Source organism: Prunus dulcis, chromosome 1 (genome assembly GCF_902201215.1).
Source record: "Prunus dulcis chromosome 1, ALMONDv2, whole genome shotgun sequence".
NCBI lineage: Eukaryota > Viridiplantae > Streptophyta > Magnoliopsida > Rosales > Rosaceae > Prunus > Prunus dulcis.
The window spans coordinates 2617926-2636179 of record NC_047650.1 but is presented as its reverse complement, the minus strand read 5'-3'; the positions used below and the strand labels follow the sequence as shown (position 1 = coordinate 2636179).

Sequence of the window (18254 nt, the reverse complement as noted above, 5' to 3'; positions counted from 1 at the left end):
CAAATTGTGACAAATAAATATATGAAACCATTTGATTTGAACAGAAGAGAAGACGCTGAGGCTGAGTCAACAGACAAGCAGGCACACTTCTGGCTGAAAACATTAAGGATTTTTCACATCTCCTGACTGCTCCTGCTCCTGACGTCTATTACTCATTCTCCAAGAAAAACTGCTTTTATCAACAGCTGTTGCCATCTCCCAAGTTCCATGTGCTTTTGACCGATGTGTGACTCATTTGAATTATTTTTCCCAGTTTTATTTTATTTTTTAATTCGTAACATGTACATTTATTGAAATATCACAATATATTAGGGGCACTTTTATTTTTATTTAGTTGGAATTGTAGAATATAATTTAGGTATGCTTCATCAACGGTCCAATAATTGCCAACTGGCAACTACCATGTATGCTTATGCCAACCATTTGATCGCTTAATAAGGCTTTTAGGTAGGAAATGAACTGTTCAACTGTGTATTTGTAATATGTTTAATTCGTACGTTGTACAACACTGTTTGATGGTCAAATCTAGGCCAGCAAACTTGGAGACCAAGCTAGAACTTCCAAGTTGACCTTGTTAAATGAAAGGAAACTAGAATAGTGCACAACATCATGAGCAACTCGGTCGTAAGAAATAACAGGTGATATTACTGGTTCACAATTGAATGATATGAGAAACAAACGTACAAGTATAGTGAATTTTTGTGTTTCCACCACATCGAGGAAAACTTACCACCCACTTTTTCATCGTGTAATCAATTTACTGCTCTTCTTATATTCAACTTATACTATTAATATATTTCGTGTGAGCTATAAGTACATTATAATGTTAAGAACAAATAATCTTAAACGCTGAAATAAATAAAATTATTATTGACAATATAATTGCATTTTTGTTCGAAAAATCATGAAAATATTGAATACAATGTTTTCGAAATGACTAAATAAGGTGTGATATTGTGAGTTGAAAAGAATCATTTGGAATCTATGTATCTCCCCCTACACAAATGCAAGTTTGATGCATTGGAAACCAGCATTTAATTTTCCTACAAAATACGAAAACACTCCCTTCCAGATTTGTGATGTCGAGGTACATGATGAGTTGAGTGCACCCTGGTCTTTTGCATCTCTAGGGCTTGAAAGTTGGAAGTTGGTATATGTCCAATCAATTCGTCAAATGCAATAAATGCTGCTTGGACTTCATCAAAAATAAATGCTGCAAAATTATGTGCAAAATCTTCTAAAAATAACAGCCAATGAAATACAACACATTCACCAATGAACCATTGGCTCATCAACTTGTTTGAACGATTGGTTGACAAAATGTACATAGATTTGGCCGTTACTATGAAATATAGAGGCTTGTAGCTTTTGGCTTTTGGCTTTTACATTTCTAATTAAAACGTTAGGTGATCGTGATCTTGATGTGAACAAAAGGTTGGCATTGTTTGGAAATTTTGGGGAGAACAGTTGGGCAAGTTTCTTTGGCAGATGCCTCAACATTTGACTATGAAGAAGCACTTTTTGAAAAAAGAGTGCCTCTTGCTTCCCTCTTTCTTGCCTAGAGGCTACAGTTTTGTCAACACTGCAAGCATGGAAGGTGTCGGTTCTGTTTTTTTTTTCTTGTCGGTCTCTACTGTTACTGTACATGGATTTGACTTCTCCATGTAAAGAAGAAGATAAAATATCTTTATTTAAAGGAAAAAAAAAGCTTTTTTTAGCCTATACTACTTTTGGAGAAAGCTTTTTCAAATTGGTATAGCGGGGTGAAACATATACAGTGTGGAAGCAAACTCAGACATGCATGGAATCTACTTGATTGCCCTTTAATCAAACGGCCTAGGCCTCTGGTCAACAAATTCAATGGTGGGTTGCATGTGGGTATGAGACTTTTTGTTTTATGATATTATGATTGATTATGGATGACGATGTTGAAAGTCAAGGTTTTGCCCTTCTTTTCTTTCTTTTTGGTTTTTATTTAATAAGTAATTTCCTATCCTCAAACTCAATTTTTTATTTATTGTAAGCGACAATTTAAACTATAGAAGAGAGAGTTTCTCACACACACACAAACAACTAAAATGTCATGAAGGTTCAGTTTTCGACCACCCTACTTAATGTCGCTTATATCAAAGAAAAAAAAAAACATGCAATACCCCTATATGAGTCATGGTGGGGAGCTGTCCATTCTATACAACCTCCTTTATATATATATAATAACCATACTGCCATACGTTTCTGTAATATTAATTAAATAATAAAATGTACAAAATTTAATAACAAAATGTACCATTATCGAGAGACACTTGACACTTAAGCAATTTTCTAAATTCACCAACTACGTAAGCATTCTGAGCCAAAGACTCAGACCATAAAAAGAAAAAGTTGAGCAGAGCACATTTTCATTGAATTTCAAGCCCCATTCATGTCTTCTCAACATCACTTTCATTAATTCCCACCTGGGTTTTCCTTCTTTTTCTCTCTTCTCAATGCTTCTAGCTCATTCTTCCATTTGATTTCATATCCACCTTTCCAAATCTACCTTCTCCAACTCAGTCCAAACTGGGTTTTCTCTCTAGTTTAGATCTTTGCTAATCAAGCATTAATTCATCTCACTTCTTGCGAGTTTCATGGTTCTGTGTATTTTCTCTCTGTCGGCATATTTTTGTTGTACAAGTTTCAAGATCTAAGAAAACCCAAGTAGTTTTTATTGGTCATAGGAGCCTCCAGTTTCATGGATCTTGTAAGCAAAAGCTACTTGATCCATTTGTCACAAGCTCTTCCTCCAACAACAAGTCCAGGAAGGACAATCTTTGGGGCTCCTGTTCATCATTCAGACACAAGTTTCCCCATTATAGCCATTGCCATAATAGGAATTATAGCCACAGCTTTCTTGCTTGTGAGCTACTACATCTTTGTGATCAAATGCTGCCTTAATTGGCACCGTGTTGATCTTCTCAGACGATTCTCATTATCGCGAAATAGGCGCGATGAAGACCAGCTAATGGCCTACTCTCCCGGGTTAGAGACTCGAGGGCTTGATGAGGCTGTGATCAGATCAATCCCATTGTTGCAATTCAAGAAAGATAGGAACAGAGGATTTGAAGAGGGAAGCTTTTGTGAGTGTGCAGTTTGCTTGAATGAGTTCCAAGAAGATGAGAAGCTGAGGATCATACCAAATTGCAGCCACATTTTTCACATTGATTGCATTGATGTTTGGCTTCAAAGCAATGCCAATTGCCCACTTTGCAGAACAAGCATTTCGACCACAACCCGGTTTCCATTCGATCGAATTGTTGCTCCAAGCTCTTCACCCCAAGATCCAAGTCCATATGCAGGTAGCCTAAGTGGCGGTGATGAAGACTACGTGGTGATCGAATTGAGTAACGATAATTCGATGGAGCAAACAATGCTTGGGAGGCAAGAAAGACTGAATTCAGGGGAGGCGTCAGTGATTTCTATTAGCCCTTCACCAAGGAAATTGGAAATCAGAAGTGTGCCCAAGAAATTAGCAAGAAAGTTTCACAACAAGGTTACAAGCATGGGGGATGAATGTATTGACATTAGAGGCAAAGATGAGCAGTTCTCAATCCAACCCATAAGGAGGTCTTTCTCAATGGACTCTTCAGCTGATAGGCAGCTCTATTTGGCAGTTCAAGAGGCTGTGCAGCAGCAGCAGCAGCAGCAGCACAGGCAAGTCAGTGAGATGAGTCCCATTGAAGGTTGTAGTAGTAGTGGTAGGGTTAGAAGATCTTTCTTTTCTTTTGGAAATGGTAGGGGATCTAGAAGTGCAATTCTTCCTGTTTATTTGGAGACATAGGCCAAGTTTTTTTTTTTTTTTCCTTCTAGTCTGCCTTCTTTTTTTCTTCTTGGGATTTTGCAAGTTTTTAGTGTTTTTTTTGTGAGATAGAGATTTTAGATGTATTATTGAGAGATTAAAGGATTTGTTAATGTCATATAGCCATATTCAATTGAAATTTGAAACCATAGCGCTCTATGGAATTTCTTTTTGGTTTATGTGGTGGGATTGGGCATCATTGCTGAAATTACCACTTTTTATTCCTTTTTTTTTTTTCAATATTATTATTATTTTTTCAAATGATCCTTTTTCCCACCCACCTATATTGAATTGAATAATTGTGAATTTCATTGTTGCTGATCAGAGAAAGACAGACCAACCACAAGAATCAAATTATTTTTAAAGGAAAGAAAAAGGAATTGAGCATGGAGGAGGCCCCTTTGTGTAGACCAACTAGCAGAATCCAAAGATTACAAAGCGTGTAAAAGGAGGAAGGTCCCTTTCCATTTGATTAAGTTGGCAGATATGGGTCCTCTTCAATTTGAAACAATCATATAATTAAGTGCCTTCATGTGTGATCATCAATAATGCTAATGCTGGAAGAAGGGAAGTATATATGGTTTGTTCATATGTATGGTTTGGTGAGGTTCTTCTCTCAATGATGCCAACTATTTTCCAGTCTGGAATATTAACCTACTTACCTAGAAATCAAATGATATCTCCAATCATACACGAAAATGAGATAGTGATTTATTTTTTTGAAATTAGGTTTGTGTCAAAATATTCACTAAATCAATACACTGCACTTTTGTGACGAAAAAATCTTCAATGAGGCGAGATTAGTGGCACGTAATAGCTCTAATTGTGAGAGTGTATATAATTGTCTTATCATCACTTTTGCTTTGCCAAAGTTCAATTTCAACTTATAATGGGTACAAAGTTAAATAAATGAGAAAATAATTGCAAGTCGTGACGGATATAATTATATTTATAATGGGTACAAAGTTAAATAAATGAGAAAATAATTGCAAGTCGTGACGGATATAATTATATGTCGATATCTCTCGTTACATGATTAACAGGTAATAAACACTTTGTATACAGTTGATAGTGAAGTTTTCTACAAAGCAAGGGTCAATTCCTTTAGCAAAAAGGAAAGCCACAGAGTTCATTCAAGTGAGGGCTATTGGGATTGGTCCAATTTGATATGCAGGAACAGTAGTTAGCTACTTACTATTACTATTCTGACAACTATGTTTATATACTTGTGGTTTGTGTCTTCTGGCATACAATTTGAGTCACGGACAAACTCTATAAATAAATACTACAGTCAGTTTTCAGTGGATGGACTGCGCCAAATACTACAATTATTTACTCAAAAAAGAAAACCAGTTCATCCTGAATGAATTATTTTATTCTTCCCCTTTGAGTCTGTGCATTCTAATTTTCTCGACAGTCAATAGTTGCTACAGAAGTCAAATCTTATGTCAAAATCCTGCATAGTTCTCTAATTAATGTGCAAGACTGTTGCAAGAGGTTGGGTTGGGTAAGGTGTCAAGAACAATGTCTCACTGCCTTCGAATATGCTCCAAACAAAAGTTTCATAAAGCTGTATTTTGGGTTCACATCCCTGAAATCCACTGTTGGTTTCTCACTGAGTATAGAGATTTTCCATCAGCTAGCAAAAACAAAAAGACTAGTTTCTGTAGAGTTAGAATAGAATAGAATCATAAAACAGTAGGCACTGTGTGCGTGAAAAGACTGATGGTCACTCACAGGATTGGGTGAGTTGGTAAGAATCGTTTTTTTCGTTATTCATGCCTAAGTTCGAGTCCCACTGTCGACAATCCCTTTAAGTAGATAATCTATAAAAATCAAAGAATGAGCTAAAATTCCGTGTAAATCCTCAAAAAAATCTTAGATGCCCTGGCCTTACCTTAGATGCCCTAGCCTTAAGATGGATAGCCTCCCCTCCTCTAAACTTTTCTATACCAAAAAAAGATTGATGGTCCCCGACAACGCCGCTTTCATAAGAGCCATGTTCTGTGTGTATGGGTGTGGATCTATTGCCCGGGAATATGAGGCATGTGTGGGGCTTCATTAGATTTGTCTGTGATTAGAAATTATAAAACACAACATGGACACAACACGGATGAGGCCGACAGCACAAGTAAATGGGCTTGGGCACAAGCATGAATGAGCCATAAAAAGTAACGGGTCTAGACCTTAGATATATGGTTACAACATAATTATTAAATAGGGCAACATGAGCACCACCTAAAACACCATCAAGTTCAATTTAACTAAATTATTTATGCATATATATATATGTGAGTTAGATAAGTTGGTCATGACAATAAGCCCGCCTCCTTACACTCAATTAGATTAGCTGAGCATGTAGTATTTATGATAGTACATATTTTCTTGTATTATATTTTCCTGGTCGGGATTTTTTGCTGTTATAATGCATGTGAATTTTTCGACAAAAGAAAAAATTAATACGTGTGGATTTTCCATTTGTCTTCGGATTCAAATAGTGAAGAAGAAAACAAAAGAAAATACAAAATGAGAGCTTTTTATTTATTTATTTGGTCACATATAAAATGCGAGCTTATTATACTAGGAAAGTTGCGGGCACCATTTATCTACTAGTAGTAGCTGCTAGCTCAGCAATGCCAATGCCGTTTCCAACTCTCTCTCCTCACTCTTCTTCTCACACCGGATTATCCAATTCCAATCACCATTCTTGGCAAGCAGACCGAGCAGAAGAAAGAAACCATGAAGATAATGGTGGCGATAAAGCGGGTCGTCGACTACGCCGTCAAAATCCGAGTCAAATCCGATAAGGCAAGGCCAATCCAACACAAACCCAGTTCGTATTTCATTCCAAAATCATGTCTTTCTAATCGAACAGTTTCATTTCGTTTTGTTACACAGAGCGGCGTGGAGACCCAGAACGTGAAGATGTCGATGAACCCATTCTGCGAGATTGCTTTGGAGGAGGCCCTTCGGATCAAAGAGGCGGGCATGGCCTCGGAGGTCGTGGCCGTCACCATGGGTCTAAAGCAGTGCGTCGATACGCTCAGGACAGGCCTTGCTATGGGAGCTGATAGGGGCATTCATGTGGAGACTAGTGGTCCTCTGTACCCTTTGTCTGTTGCTAAGCTTTTGAGAGCCCTCGTGGAGGTTGAGAAGCCTGGCCTTCTCATTCTTGGCAAGCAGGTTTTTCTTAAATCTATTTTCTTTTAGTTTTAAAGATTTGGGTTTTGTGTGTTTGCATTGTTGGTTTTGGTTTAAAGAAGTGAAAGTATTATCCTTTAGACATATATTGAGTAAATGTGTAGGCTATTGACGATGATTGCAATCAAACGGGGCAAATGGTGGCAGGGCTGCTGAACTGGCCTCAAGGGACCTTTGCTTCAAAGGTTAGTTATTTATTTCTCTGTTCACTCATTAAAAAAGAGAAAGGCCCTAATTCATTCAGGTAGAGAAGAAATATGCTGCTTACAACTTGCATACTTACATTGCTTGCTTCCTTGTGGTATTTTGTTTCACACCATTAAGTAATTGAGGAACATGATCATTAATATGTTCATGCATTATAAGTTGAAGTTTTAAATGTAGGCGAATATGAGACTATGTTTGAATCCAGATGTCGTTTTTGGGACTTTTAATCGGTAATTTAAGAATTCGAACCATCTAGCCTCAAAGCTTAGTAGTTAATATTAGTTTGTTGATGCTGCTGATTATCAGTTTCTAGTTTCTCGTTTGTTTTTAAGGGCTGAGCAAAGGATTTTGTTTACATTCCTTTTAATTGTAGTGGCCAGGAGGCACAAATGACTTTGTTTTGGTATTATAGTCAATAAATATAAAGCTTAGCTGGCTGGCTAGAAGCACTACCCCGTTTTGTAGTTTCACTCCATAGTATAATATTCCTGCAGCAGGGAGACTTCTGAAGAAATTAAAATCAGGAAGTTAAGGTTTGGGAGGTGTTCCTCTCTCTATGCCTTCGAGATACATCTATTCTGCAGATATCCCTATTGACCTGGATACCTTATGGCTTCTGAGGGCCCTTATAGCATAGGCAATAACTAGTGGAAAATTGAATACTGCTTTTCAAGAGTTTGTTTGCCCTGATGAAAGTGAATTCTGAAATTAGGCGTGCCACAAGGAAGAGTTGCAGATGAAAGGCTCTAAAGTGAAACAAGGGTGTAAAGAACATTAGTTGAAGTGGTTGAGAGTATAGTTAGAGCCTTAGAAGCATTATACCGATCTTGTCACATGTTAGTTATCTTGAGTTTTGACAATCTGAGAATCTAGTTGCTCTCTTGGTCAATGTGCTTACCTTAAGTTCTTTGGTTTATGGCCAGTCTTTGTTTAAATTCAGTAACATCAGACAACATAATGGGTCAGGGACCTCTGATATTTGAAGTACCTGGTTTATTTGGAGAGATGTGGTTCTGTTTCTACTAAAACTTACTTCTATTTCTCATCCTTAAATCCCTGTTATTCCTAAATTTCATTTATTTTCTTAAAAAAAGAATCTTATTTGCCTTCTCTTTACTCCATCACAAAGACATTATCCTCTCAGCTGAAACAAATACGTTGTCCTTTCATTTTTGTATTCATGAGAACACATGTCCATTTTAAAATCTATACATATATAGCAATGTAGATGATTCGTAGAAGTAATATGTTTTTCTCTACTGTTACTTCTTTGCATGTTTTTAGTTGTCTCTCTGAGTTAACATTGAACAGAATTTCACAGAGAATGACATGCGTTGCGTCATTGATAGTGCATTTTGTTCTATTTTGATTTTCAGACAAAACTTGTTATGAATTTCTTCATATGACTAAATATTTCCAGTAGGTTGTGCTGGATAAGGAGAAGCAAATAGTGACAGTGGACAGAGAGGTAGATGGTGGTCTTGAGACTTTGTGTCTAGATATGCCAGCAGTGATCACGTAAGTATCAGATCTTCTCGTGTATTTGTTTTTGGACACTTGGATGCATCTATCTCCATCCTCACCCAAATTTCAAAGCACTTCAAAGACAAAAATGTTGCACCATGCTTATTTGTACACACACACTGGATTAATTGGACGGAGAAATATCATAAAATTGAAAAATATGAATGATTCAGAAATAAAAAAGCTGGCCCATTTACTTGGTTTAGTTATAACATATATACTCCTGTATGGAGGGCCTAAACCCAAAACACTAGACAACCCACACTAAGCAAAAATTTATTTCCCAACACTGCTGGTGAAATTCAACTATCGGCTGCCAAAATTGAGTTCCTGATGATCATGGGACAGACACGAAGCAATAGAAACCACCTCTGCTTAAACATATACACTCAATGGCGAGACCAATGAAAGGATGGTTGGTGCTGACAGATCCTAAAATCAGACGAAGAATAATTGCTGAATCAACTTCAACCAACAGATTGAAATTTTTTTTATCCCAAGCCATCTTAAGACCATGGTGTAAAGCCCAAAGTTCAGCTGGAATGATATCACCTGAGCTGATGTTCGCCCTTAAACCTTCCAGTCTCAGATTAGCCCCCAGCATCTAGATAATCGTCAGGCCCTTATCTAGAACCATCCACATTCAGCTTCAAGTAACCTTGACGAAGGGGGTTACCAAACCAATAAAGCTTGGGCACGAAGAGGTCTGCAACTAAGGACCCGTTTAACCTTGAGCCAGTCGAAGGATTCAATTACTTGGTTCTCTAGGAATTTGAAAATCAGAATCGAACACATAACAACACACCCACAGAAACCACCAAGTGACTGTAAAGATTAAATTCCAAGCCAGACCAAGCTGACTAGGATTACTACACCTTGGATTAGCTTCAAACCAATTGGCTAGGCCATCAAAAACAGAGAAGTGTAAGAAGTAAGGCTGAGACAATAAAGCTCAAGTGTTCAATTAAGATAGGTAGGGTAATCCTAGAATTGCTGAACTTATATAATTATTACTTCTTTACTATTTTGTCTATGTATCAGTATCAAATTAGTTTCCAAAAAACAATTTATTTTCTTAACACGGACAGCATGCGTAAAATAAGAATATGATTCAGAAAGATAAGCACCCCACCACCCCCCTCTCCTTAAAAGAAAAAAAGTGATCAATATATAGACAAATGGTCTTGCCACGTAAAATGATACTAAAAGTCTAAAATGGCCTATCTTTAAATTGACAAATGTGAAAGAAGTGTGATAATGACATAATTTTGATAATATTTTAAGAAAACTTGTTACTTGGTGATGTCACAATAGTTTGAAGGGTTCAACTTTAGATATTTTATATTAGAAAATTTGAAATATCAATTAAAGTGATGGACTGAAAACCAGCCAAAAGATCATCACATACACACATGAATGCCAGGGAAGGAGGAGGAATATTGTCTAAACCTGATCTTTGGTGAAAATTCTGAATTAATACTTGGTTCCGTGGCCCTCTTGCAGCACTGATTTGAGGCTGAACCAACCAAGGTATGCAACTCTCCCCAACATAATGAAAGCGAAATCAAAGGCCATAAAGAAATTTACTCCAGAGGATCTGAATGTGGAAATCAAATCCGATATAGAGGAGGTTCAAGTCACCGAACCTCCCAAAAGAAAAGCAGGGGTCATCCTTTCTTCTGTGGATGAGTTGATTGACAAGCTTAAGAACGAAGCCCATGTGATTTAATTTTTCTTTCACTGTTTTGCTTCAAAGCTGTGTGCTGATCAAGCTGTTGCTTCTAAGGAATGGTAACTGCCATTGTATGGGAACAAGATAGATAAATTTCAACTCTGAAAGTGATCTTCCAGTTTAATAATATGTTTTTTTTTTTAATTTAATCCAAAGCTTAATAAGATCTTAATCATTCTATGGCCTACTGAAAATGACCGCACTTGAGCACCTATGCATCTTTGCAGAGCATATTCTATGAGTGGTTAATTATGGACTTATAATTATAAGAAGTTCAGGAGGGCAAAGATGCTCTTTTGTGTTAAAGAAATTCAAGATTTGTAGTGATGCTTGTGTTGCTGTCTACAAGTTATGAATCCATGCAAATTTGGTGGCTCCTCCTGATACCTGCCCAGGCTCTGTTTGGCAAATGAAAACTTGATGTTGTATATGATGCCTCCTAAATTGAGTCAGTACCAATTATTCTTGGAGATGTTTATTCTTGATCCATTATGACATGAAAACAGAAGAACGGAGAGACAGAGAACAAAGTTTAAATGCTCTTTTGGCATGTTATGCTTTTTTAACGTTCTTATCATTTATCTTCTTGTTTGATTCATGGGTGGTGTGTAGCTTGACGAATATGATGGCCATGCCAAGAGGGAAGGTAGCTAATATTTTTTCATGATAGACATGGCAAGAGGAAAGTAGCTAGTATTTCTCTATTATTTTTTCGTCCGTCTTACTCTTTCGAACTCGGTAATGATCTTCTTTTCCTTTACTTGGTGGCAATGATTTTGATTTATTAAGGTTGCGCAAATCATCATTTGATCATTGACAATAAAATGGTTTATTTTCTATTAGCTGCTGGTCTAGACTTTGGAGTGACAATGACATTATTTTTTTCCTTTAAATCAAAAACTGTTGACATATGCATCCGCACTATATTATAATGTATTAGAAAATGGTTTCTTTTATGAGGCCCACAAAGACCAATTATTAAACCTGATTGATTTCTTCCGTCTAGGGGTAGGTAAGTAAAACACCACCCAAACCGTTGAAACCAGTTAAAACTAAACCAATCTTTACAGGACCGATTTGAAACAAGCAATACTTAATTTTATTGGGTTCAATTTGGATTATTTGAAATTCTCTAACCCCAATCAAACCACATATTTATCTGTTATCATCTTCGTTTACTGTTGTGTTACGTCTTATACATTCATCTCTCTCAAAACTTCTCTTATGCTAAGAGTCTTTGTTCAATTTATAGTGTCAAATTCGCTTAAATATTATATAAGAGAGCATAAGATATTTAGTTAATTATTTATGAAAGAAGTTGAGGCGGGATTTTGGTCCAAAAATTAAGAGAGTTCATAGATCATTTATTACACGGTTCATTCATCTTCATTAATAGCAGCCTTATTTAAAGTTTCTATTAGATTCATCTTAATTATTCATTGTATTGGGATTAAACATGCATTGTTCCAAGTCTTGATATACGTATAATTATTTAGAAAGATTACCATTTTCATCATTCATGTAAGGTTGTTCTATGACCACACTATATAAACCTCACCGAACTAAACTGAATCTTGCTGTTAACATTGATTTGGTTGCAATTTGAGACTTAAATCGAATAAAATTGAGCAGTTTGAGACCTAAATCGAACAAAATTAGGCAATTTGAGACCCGATTCGAATAAAATTAGGCTTCCGATTACTAGCACTTCCATTAGTCACCTATTGTGATCCTACCTCAATAACCTCTCGTGAAAACAAAAAGAATATTTGTTGGAGTGTATATAATTAACAAGAGTTTTATTGATGCAAAATACAAGTAGTTGGAAAGGATTTGGAAGCCCATGTCAAATTTTCGGTGCTAAGGAAACATCACCAAATATACCAATTTATCCATATAAATTACATGCATATGGTCCTATTATCCAAATTGTAAATCTTAAATAGTAAAATTCTAGGTCCTTAAAATGTATGTGAATTGATAACACCAGTGATCAGGCCACCTAATCTCTCCACATACACTATTTTTTTTTTTTTTTTTTTCCAAATTCGGGTTTTATAATTCAGGAAAAAAAAAAACTAAAGTAATAAACTACATGCTCAATTTGTTTTGTGCGCATTTATTTTATATTAAAAATAATTAATTAATTAAATTGTGCATCAAAAGTCTTTGGAATCATATTAATAGAATAGGACTCAGTCTCTCATGTATTCTCTGATGGAGGAATGGATAGAGTATCTTGATTACATCGACGAGACGACCCAGCCCAGCGATTTCCTTTGGCCTAATGACACTCCTTCATTTAGGGAATTCGAATTCTCTGCTGTTGATGTTCCTGCTGCTTTCTCACCGGAAAAAGAGTGCCCTCGCAAAAGGTACTTTCTTGTTTTTTCATTTTCCCGTGAATCTGCAGTAATGTAATTGCTTTCTGTGTTCTGAAAGTGCCAAGCTTTTTGACATTTTTATGGTGTTTTGGTTGTTGGGTTTGATCATGAAACAGGGGACGAACCGATTCTTCTTGCCCTGGGTCTGGGGCGAAGGCTTGCCGTGAGAAGTTGAGGAGGGAGAGATTGAATGACAGGCATGCATCCAATCTCATTTTTCTGTCTTTTCTTTTTGTCTTTTGTTTTTTGTTTTTTGTTGAATTGGGTTAATTTGTATTGATCAGATGAGTAGATTTTATTATTTTTATTTATTTATTTTTGATTGGAAACATGTTGGTTTTGATTCTTCTTACAGGTTTGTGGAGTTGAGCGCTGTTTTAGAACCTGGGAGACCGCCCAAATCTGACAAGCCTGCTATTCTTGATGATGCCATAAGGGTTTTGACCCAGCTGAGAGCTGAAGCTCAGGAGCTCAAAGAAACAAATCAAAAGTTACTCGAAGAAGTAAAAAGTTTAAAGGTTCATCATTTCCTAGCGCATTTACTTAAAGTATTTTTGTTTTCTTTTAAATAAAAGTTATATTATGAGATTTGGACCATTTGGTAGCTGGCACAGAGTTTGTCAAAAACATATCTTGGTATTTCAATCTTTGCCTCCCTGGCTGGGTTGAGAGCATGTCAATAAAAGTTATGATCATGTTCATATATAGATTTTAGATGAAGGTATGAACCTCCAGAATGAAAGTAGCCATGATAGGCTTTAGATCATCTTCATTCATTCAATTATAGTGTTGGAGAAGACAAATAACACTGAGTTTGAAAGCAATATTCTTTTCATTTCAGCTAATCCTTTTGAGCCATCTATGCTATCTAGTATTTCAAAATTATTTGAGTTGATTGAAAATGAACAGAAAATTGCTTCAGATGATCTTAAAGTTATGATAGGATTTTATGATTGATTTTAAAGTGTTATTTGTTTCCGTGTTGTTTGTGGTAAACTCGGGTAAAATTCCAAACATTCCTTTTGCTTCACTTGATACCTTGGACAAGCTCCTCTCGGCTGGAGATTATACAATAAATCATTTCAACAATGACCTGATTTGTACCATGTATAAGTTGATTCTATAAAAGATTCGTTCCACCAAAAACTTATCCTTTATTATCATAATTTACGGTCGTAACTATTCAAGATACCCCTTTCAAGTGTGTAGAATCCCTATATAACTTTCTTGTAAGCTTTCATTCATCCATCATAACATTAGGTCAGGTTCTTTCTTTGACCTTGACTTCTCTCCCATTGCATTGGGATGATGGACTGGTTTTCAATCTTTTGTTTTTAATCAGAGGCATGAATTACTTAAAGGTGCATTCGGATGCACGGATTAAGACACAAGATTGAAATTTCAAGATTAAGTCTACATTTGTTGGAGTATTCATAAAAAGAAATTACAACATGTTCAAAATGACCAGATATAAATTAAGACACAAGATTGAAATTTCAAGATTAAGTCTACATTTGTTGGAGTATTCATAAAAAAAAAAAGTACAACATGTTCAAAATGACTAATGCAATATTTTGAATTTGAAATAACTAGGTACAATGCATCATTTAAAATCCGTGTACAAAATACGTTTTAGAGAAACAGAAACTTTTGTTGCTTTCTTCCCCTACAGATTCAAATATTTATGTATTGGTAGGGTTTAATCAATTAGACTAAAATTCCTCAATTTCAAATGAAACATAAGGTTATTTTGAACTCTTGAGGTACAATTTGGAATTTAGAATCAGGGTGGTTGTTAGATGGTTCAAACTTTCCCTATATTTCAGTTTTACTAGAGAAGTTTTGAGTACTCACTTTGTTGACTGCTCTTGCCTATGACAGGCAGAGAAGAATGAACTCCGTGAAGAGAAACTTGTACTGAAAGCAGATAAAGAAAGGTTGGAGCAGCAGTTGAAAGGTATGGCAATTTCACCTTCTGGGTTTGTTCCAACCCACCCAGCAGTCCCAGCTGCATATCATCCCGGGGCAAGCAAGATGGCAATGTATCCTAGCTATAGTCTGGTTCCAATGTGGCATTATTTACCTCCATCGGTCCGTGATACATCTCGTGATCATGAACTTCGGCCCCCTGCTGCTTAGATGTTTCATCAAGTATTTGGATAATTTAGATGCCTTCATTTACATTTACTGACAATCTTGTTGCTTGTTGGCAATCTATTTGTCAGCACTGTTTCAATTGCCTGATTTAGTTTGGCTGGTGGCAAGTCTCTGTCAGAATTGTTAAATGTAGCTAGAAGGCATTTTGGGATTAAAACAATTAGTAAGGTCCAGTGTTCACCATATTTTTCTGTAAGATGATCCAGTGTTGGTTTTTAACTTTCTGATGTTTCTAACTGCATTGTGCATATATTGAAGTTGATGAAATTTGAGGATTGCTTGAATAAATAAGAGATCCAAACAAATAAATATAACAAGCAAAACAATAGATGGAATTTTGTGGAAAGGTGAATTTGGAATCTTTTTTAATCAATTTGGAATTTGTAGCAGAAATTAGTAGTGTACAGTCTCTTTCTCTTGCTCCCATATTTGCTCACTCAACTTTTCTTGCTGCCTTCTTCTTCTTTTAGGTATGATTGCTTCTGAATTTTGATTTGTGAATTCCCTCTCAAAGGATTCCAGGGAAGGATCCAATCTAATCTTTATGGTTCATCATGTAGCACATCGGTCTTAGCTGAAGTGATTTTCTGTATGTTTTTATGCTTGTGCTCTTCTGACTTGATGTAAACTTCATCACTTTCTTTTCCCCACAATAGCAAGTATAGGCCAAGGATGACACTCAATGCCCCTATTATGCTGAACAAACCACGCATGAAGTTTTAGAATTACCTCCTTCCACACCAAATTATGTGGCTAATTGGCAAGGAAAATTAATGTAACATATGGATCCTACTTGTCACACAACGTGGATTGAAAATGTAATCCCTTAACCCAATTGGATGCATTTTACAAAGTTTTTGTTTTGCATACAGTCTCTTTATTGGGTTGATGTCTCAGTTAAACTCTAGATACGTGCAATTACTCGTAAATGCATGAGTTAAACTCTAGATATGTGCAATTACTTGTAAATGCATTATAGTGCGAAAAATTAGCTGCCCGTATAAAGTCTTTCACCGAGGACAAAGTAAGCTAGAAGAGCCACAAATACTGTTGAAACGGGATCAAACATGGCCACAAAAACTGGTCCTTTCTTTTCTGTGCACCATAGTTGAACGAAGATTTTTAGACCGGAGCACACAGCTCCCTGCCATATAGGCCCCCCGCATTAGAAGAATCTTATGATTCCCTTTTTTAATGCAACATTTCATATTTACCACTTATTATTCTCACAGAATATAATATGGACCAGAGGTCAATGTTGAATCCAATTGCCCAAGCTGCCCGTCTATGTTCTATGCACAATGTGAAGACAGCTGATTGTGCTGCCCCTATGAAGCCCATCCATGTTGTCAGTGACAGTTGAGCAGGATATCTTTTCAACGTGATTGCCTGCATTGTTTTATTTTATTTTGTAGTTAATCGGTGAATATGAGATCGTGCTATATGCATACACATTTGTAATAGTTGTGTACACCTCAGTAGGTGCAATATAGTGGAATGAGGGCTAAAACCTGCATAATGTACCATATAGACCATGTTATGCAGCTTGCAACAGTTAGAATTGAACCCTTGAATCAGTTCTCATGGATGGAGGATTTCCCTTGAATATGGATCAATGGACGCCATAAATATCTCACCATAGGCCCCTTGAACAATGTCATGGTCATTACACCGGCTAAGGAGACGAGGGTTCCCAAAACTTTCTCTAACCCTCGAGGACTTCGAAGATCAAGAACCTCCAACCTGAGTTAATAAGTAATTTATTAAGGATAAAATGCGAATTATTCTTTGGATTTATGGATGAAAAGGTATACTAAACTGAGTACAACTGCAATGACAAAGGTTAGGGAAGCTATGGTGTTCACCATTGATGCAATGAAGGTCGGAGAGGTGTATCTTAAGCTTGCAAAGTACATGTTTAAAGTCAAACCCACCCTGCAACCATTGGAAAAGACACTTAATTAGCCATTTATTTTGTTCCTTTATCAGAAGCATATAAGGTTTCTATATGTGTTTACCCAAGAAGAGAAAGAACAAAAAGTTCCAAGAAAAGAGCAATTGTGAGCTTTGGTCTCTGTTTTCTGCAGGAGGAGAATTAAAGATCGATAAATAAACCTATGAAAAAATAGGTAGAATTGTTGGAGTTATCATGATGGACGTAGAAAAATGTTCTCTTATCAAACAGTTTGTCATGTTATGTTGCTAGACAGTAAATCTAACTAGATCAATGTTGATTGGATAGACTCTTAGTTTAACATACAGTGCTAAATTGATGACACCAAATATCTTGCAAAAGAATGTTACCCTATAAGTACAAAGGCAACTTTATGCATATATTTACCTTTCAAGAACATAGGCAAAAGGGAACATCACTAGGCCGGACACAACATGTCGATAAGTTATGTAGACATGAGGGTTCATCCCATGATTGAAAGAAGCTTCTGTGAGAAAATATAGAAATGTAAAGGCCACCTGAGCTAAAACCATGAGGAGGTGTGGCTTGAACTTCCTGTAAACTCCCCAAAAGTTACTACATGCCTCCTGTGCCATAACCTCCACTGGTTGGTCCCTTTCGTCCTTCTGAAGTTTCAATTCTTGACAAGATGGAGGAGCACATCATGCATGTTCTCTTCATATAGAGGGTAATAGAATAGTTGAGTCTTGATTCTTGTTTCATGTTGACAGTATCAGGTTCTTGATTAAATTGCTCAATATAATAATATTGGGTATGTAATTTGGAATATGATTTTTGCACCATAGATTTCGGGGAATTATTCGAGAATCTTATTACAACTGAAGACTTTATTATTGATGTGAGTGAAAATCATGCATCTATAAATTTGGTTTATGAACTAAACATCCTTGTACATGAGTGATTATAGAATACTACAGTAGTACGAATAATGCTTTCTTAAATGTATTGCGAGAGTGCAGATAACACCTTCTTTAATAAGAAATTATTTTGTCCCCCTACTTCAATTTTTTTATATTTTCGTGACAGCATAGGGTCACATTGCGTGCAGTACTTAACAAACTGCGATCTGAAAAATCAGATGCCTATATACCAAAAAAAAAAAAAAAGAGAAAGAAAAATCAGATGTCTGAAGAAGTTAGGCTTTTTAGTTTTACGAAAGCAATAACGCCCACCACACCACACTTCGAAAGAGAAGCTTCTGCTGAGCACACAACTTCCCACTCACTATTTCCAGGACCA

General features: G+C 36.3%; 3 protein-coding genes and 1 pseudogene across 3 annotated transcripts; 3 read left to right on the top strand and 1 right to left on the bottom strand.

The window, feature by feature from the left end:
- The first annotated feature begins 2396 nt into the window (after nt 1-2396).
- Nucleotides 2397-4014, top strand: LOC117614624 (RING-H2 finger protein ATL16). The gene has a single exon (XM_034343499.1). The coding sequence runs from the start codon at nt 2732-2734 to the stop codon at nt 3815-3817; it is 1086 nt and encodes a 361-aa protein (XP_034199390.1). The 5' UTR covers nt 2397-2731; the 3' UTR covers nt 3818-4014.
- A 2425-nt stretch (nt 4015-6439) lies between these two features.
- LOC117615092 (electron transfer flavoprotein subunit beta, mitochondrial) lies at nt 6440-10648 on the top strand. The gene is made up of 5 exons (XM_034344095.1): nt 6440-6643; nt 6734-7018; nt 7141-7221; nt 8667-8761; nt 10271-10648. The coding sequence occupies exons 1-5, from the start codon at nt 6575-6577 to the stop codon at nt 10494-10496; spliced, it is 756 nt and encodes a 251-aa protein (XP_034199986.1). The 5' UTR covers nt 6440-6574; the 3' UTR covers nt 10497-10648.
- A 2009-nt stretch (nt 10649-12657) lies between these two features.
- LOC117616399 (transcription factor bHLH104-like) lies at nt 12658-15307 on the top strand. Its single transcript, XM_034345706.1, has 4 exons — nt 12658-12874; nt 13000-13080; nt 13239-13401; nt 14765-15307. Exons 1-4 carry the CDS (start codon nt 12705-12707, stop codon nt 15020-15022), a joined length of 672 nt encoding a protein of 223 aa, XP_034201597.1. The 5' UTR covers nt 12658-12704; the 3' UTR covers nt 15023-15307.
- A 275-nt stretch (nt 15308-15582) lies between these two features.
- On the bottom strand, nt 15583-17660 carry LOC117615427 (annotated as a pseudogene).
- Between the last annotated feature and the right edge of the window lie 594 nt (nt 17661-18254).

Coding starts and splice junctions, on each gene's coding strand:
- LOC117614624 (XM_034343499.1), top strand. CDS start 2,732: ATGGATCTTGTAAGCAAAAGCTACTTGATCCATTTGTCACAAGCTCTT.
- LOC117615092 (XM_034344095.1), top strand. CDS start 6,575: ATGAAGATAATGGTGGCGATAAAGCGGGTCGTCGACTACGCCGTCAAA. Junction 6,644..6,733: donor TCCGAGTCAAATCCGATAAG/GCAAGGCCAATC, acceptor TTTGTTACACAG/AGCGGCGTGGAGACCCAGAA. Junction 7,019..7,140: donor TTCTCATTCTTGGCAAGCAG/GTTTTTCTTAAA, acceptor GTAAATGTGTAG/GCTATTGACGATGATTGCAA.
- LOC117616399 (XM_034345706.1), top strand. CDS start 12,705: ATGTATTCTCTGATGGAGGAATGGATAGAGTATCTTGATTACATCGAC. Junction 12,875..12,999: donor AAAGAGTGCCCTCGCAAAAG/GTACTTTCTTGT, acceptor ATCATGAAACAG/GGGACGAACCGATTCTTCTT. Junction 13,081..13,238: donor AGGGAGAGATTGAATGACAG/GCATGCATCCAA, acceptor TTCTTCTTACAG/GTTTGTGGAGTTGAGCGCTG.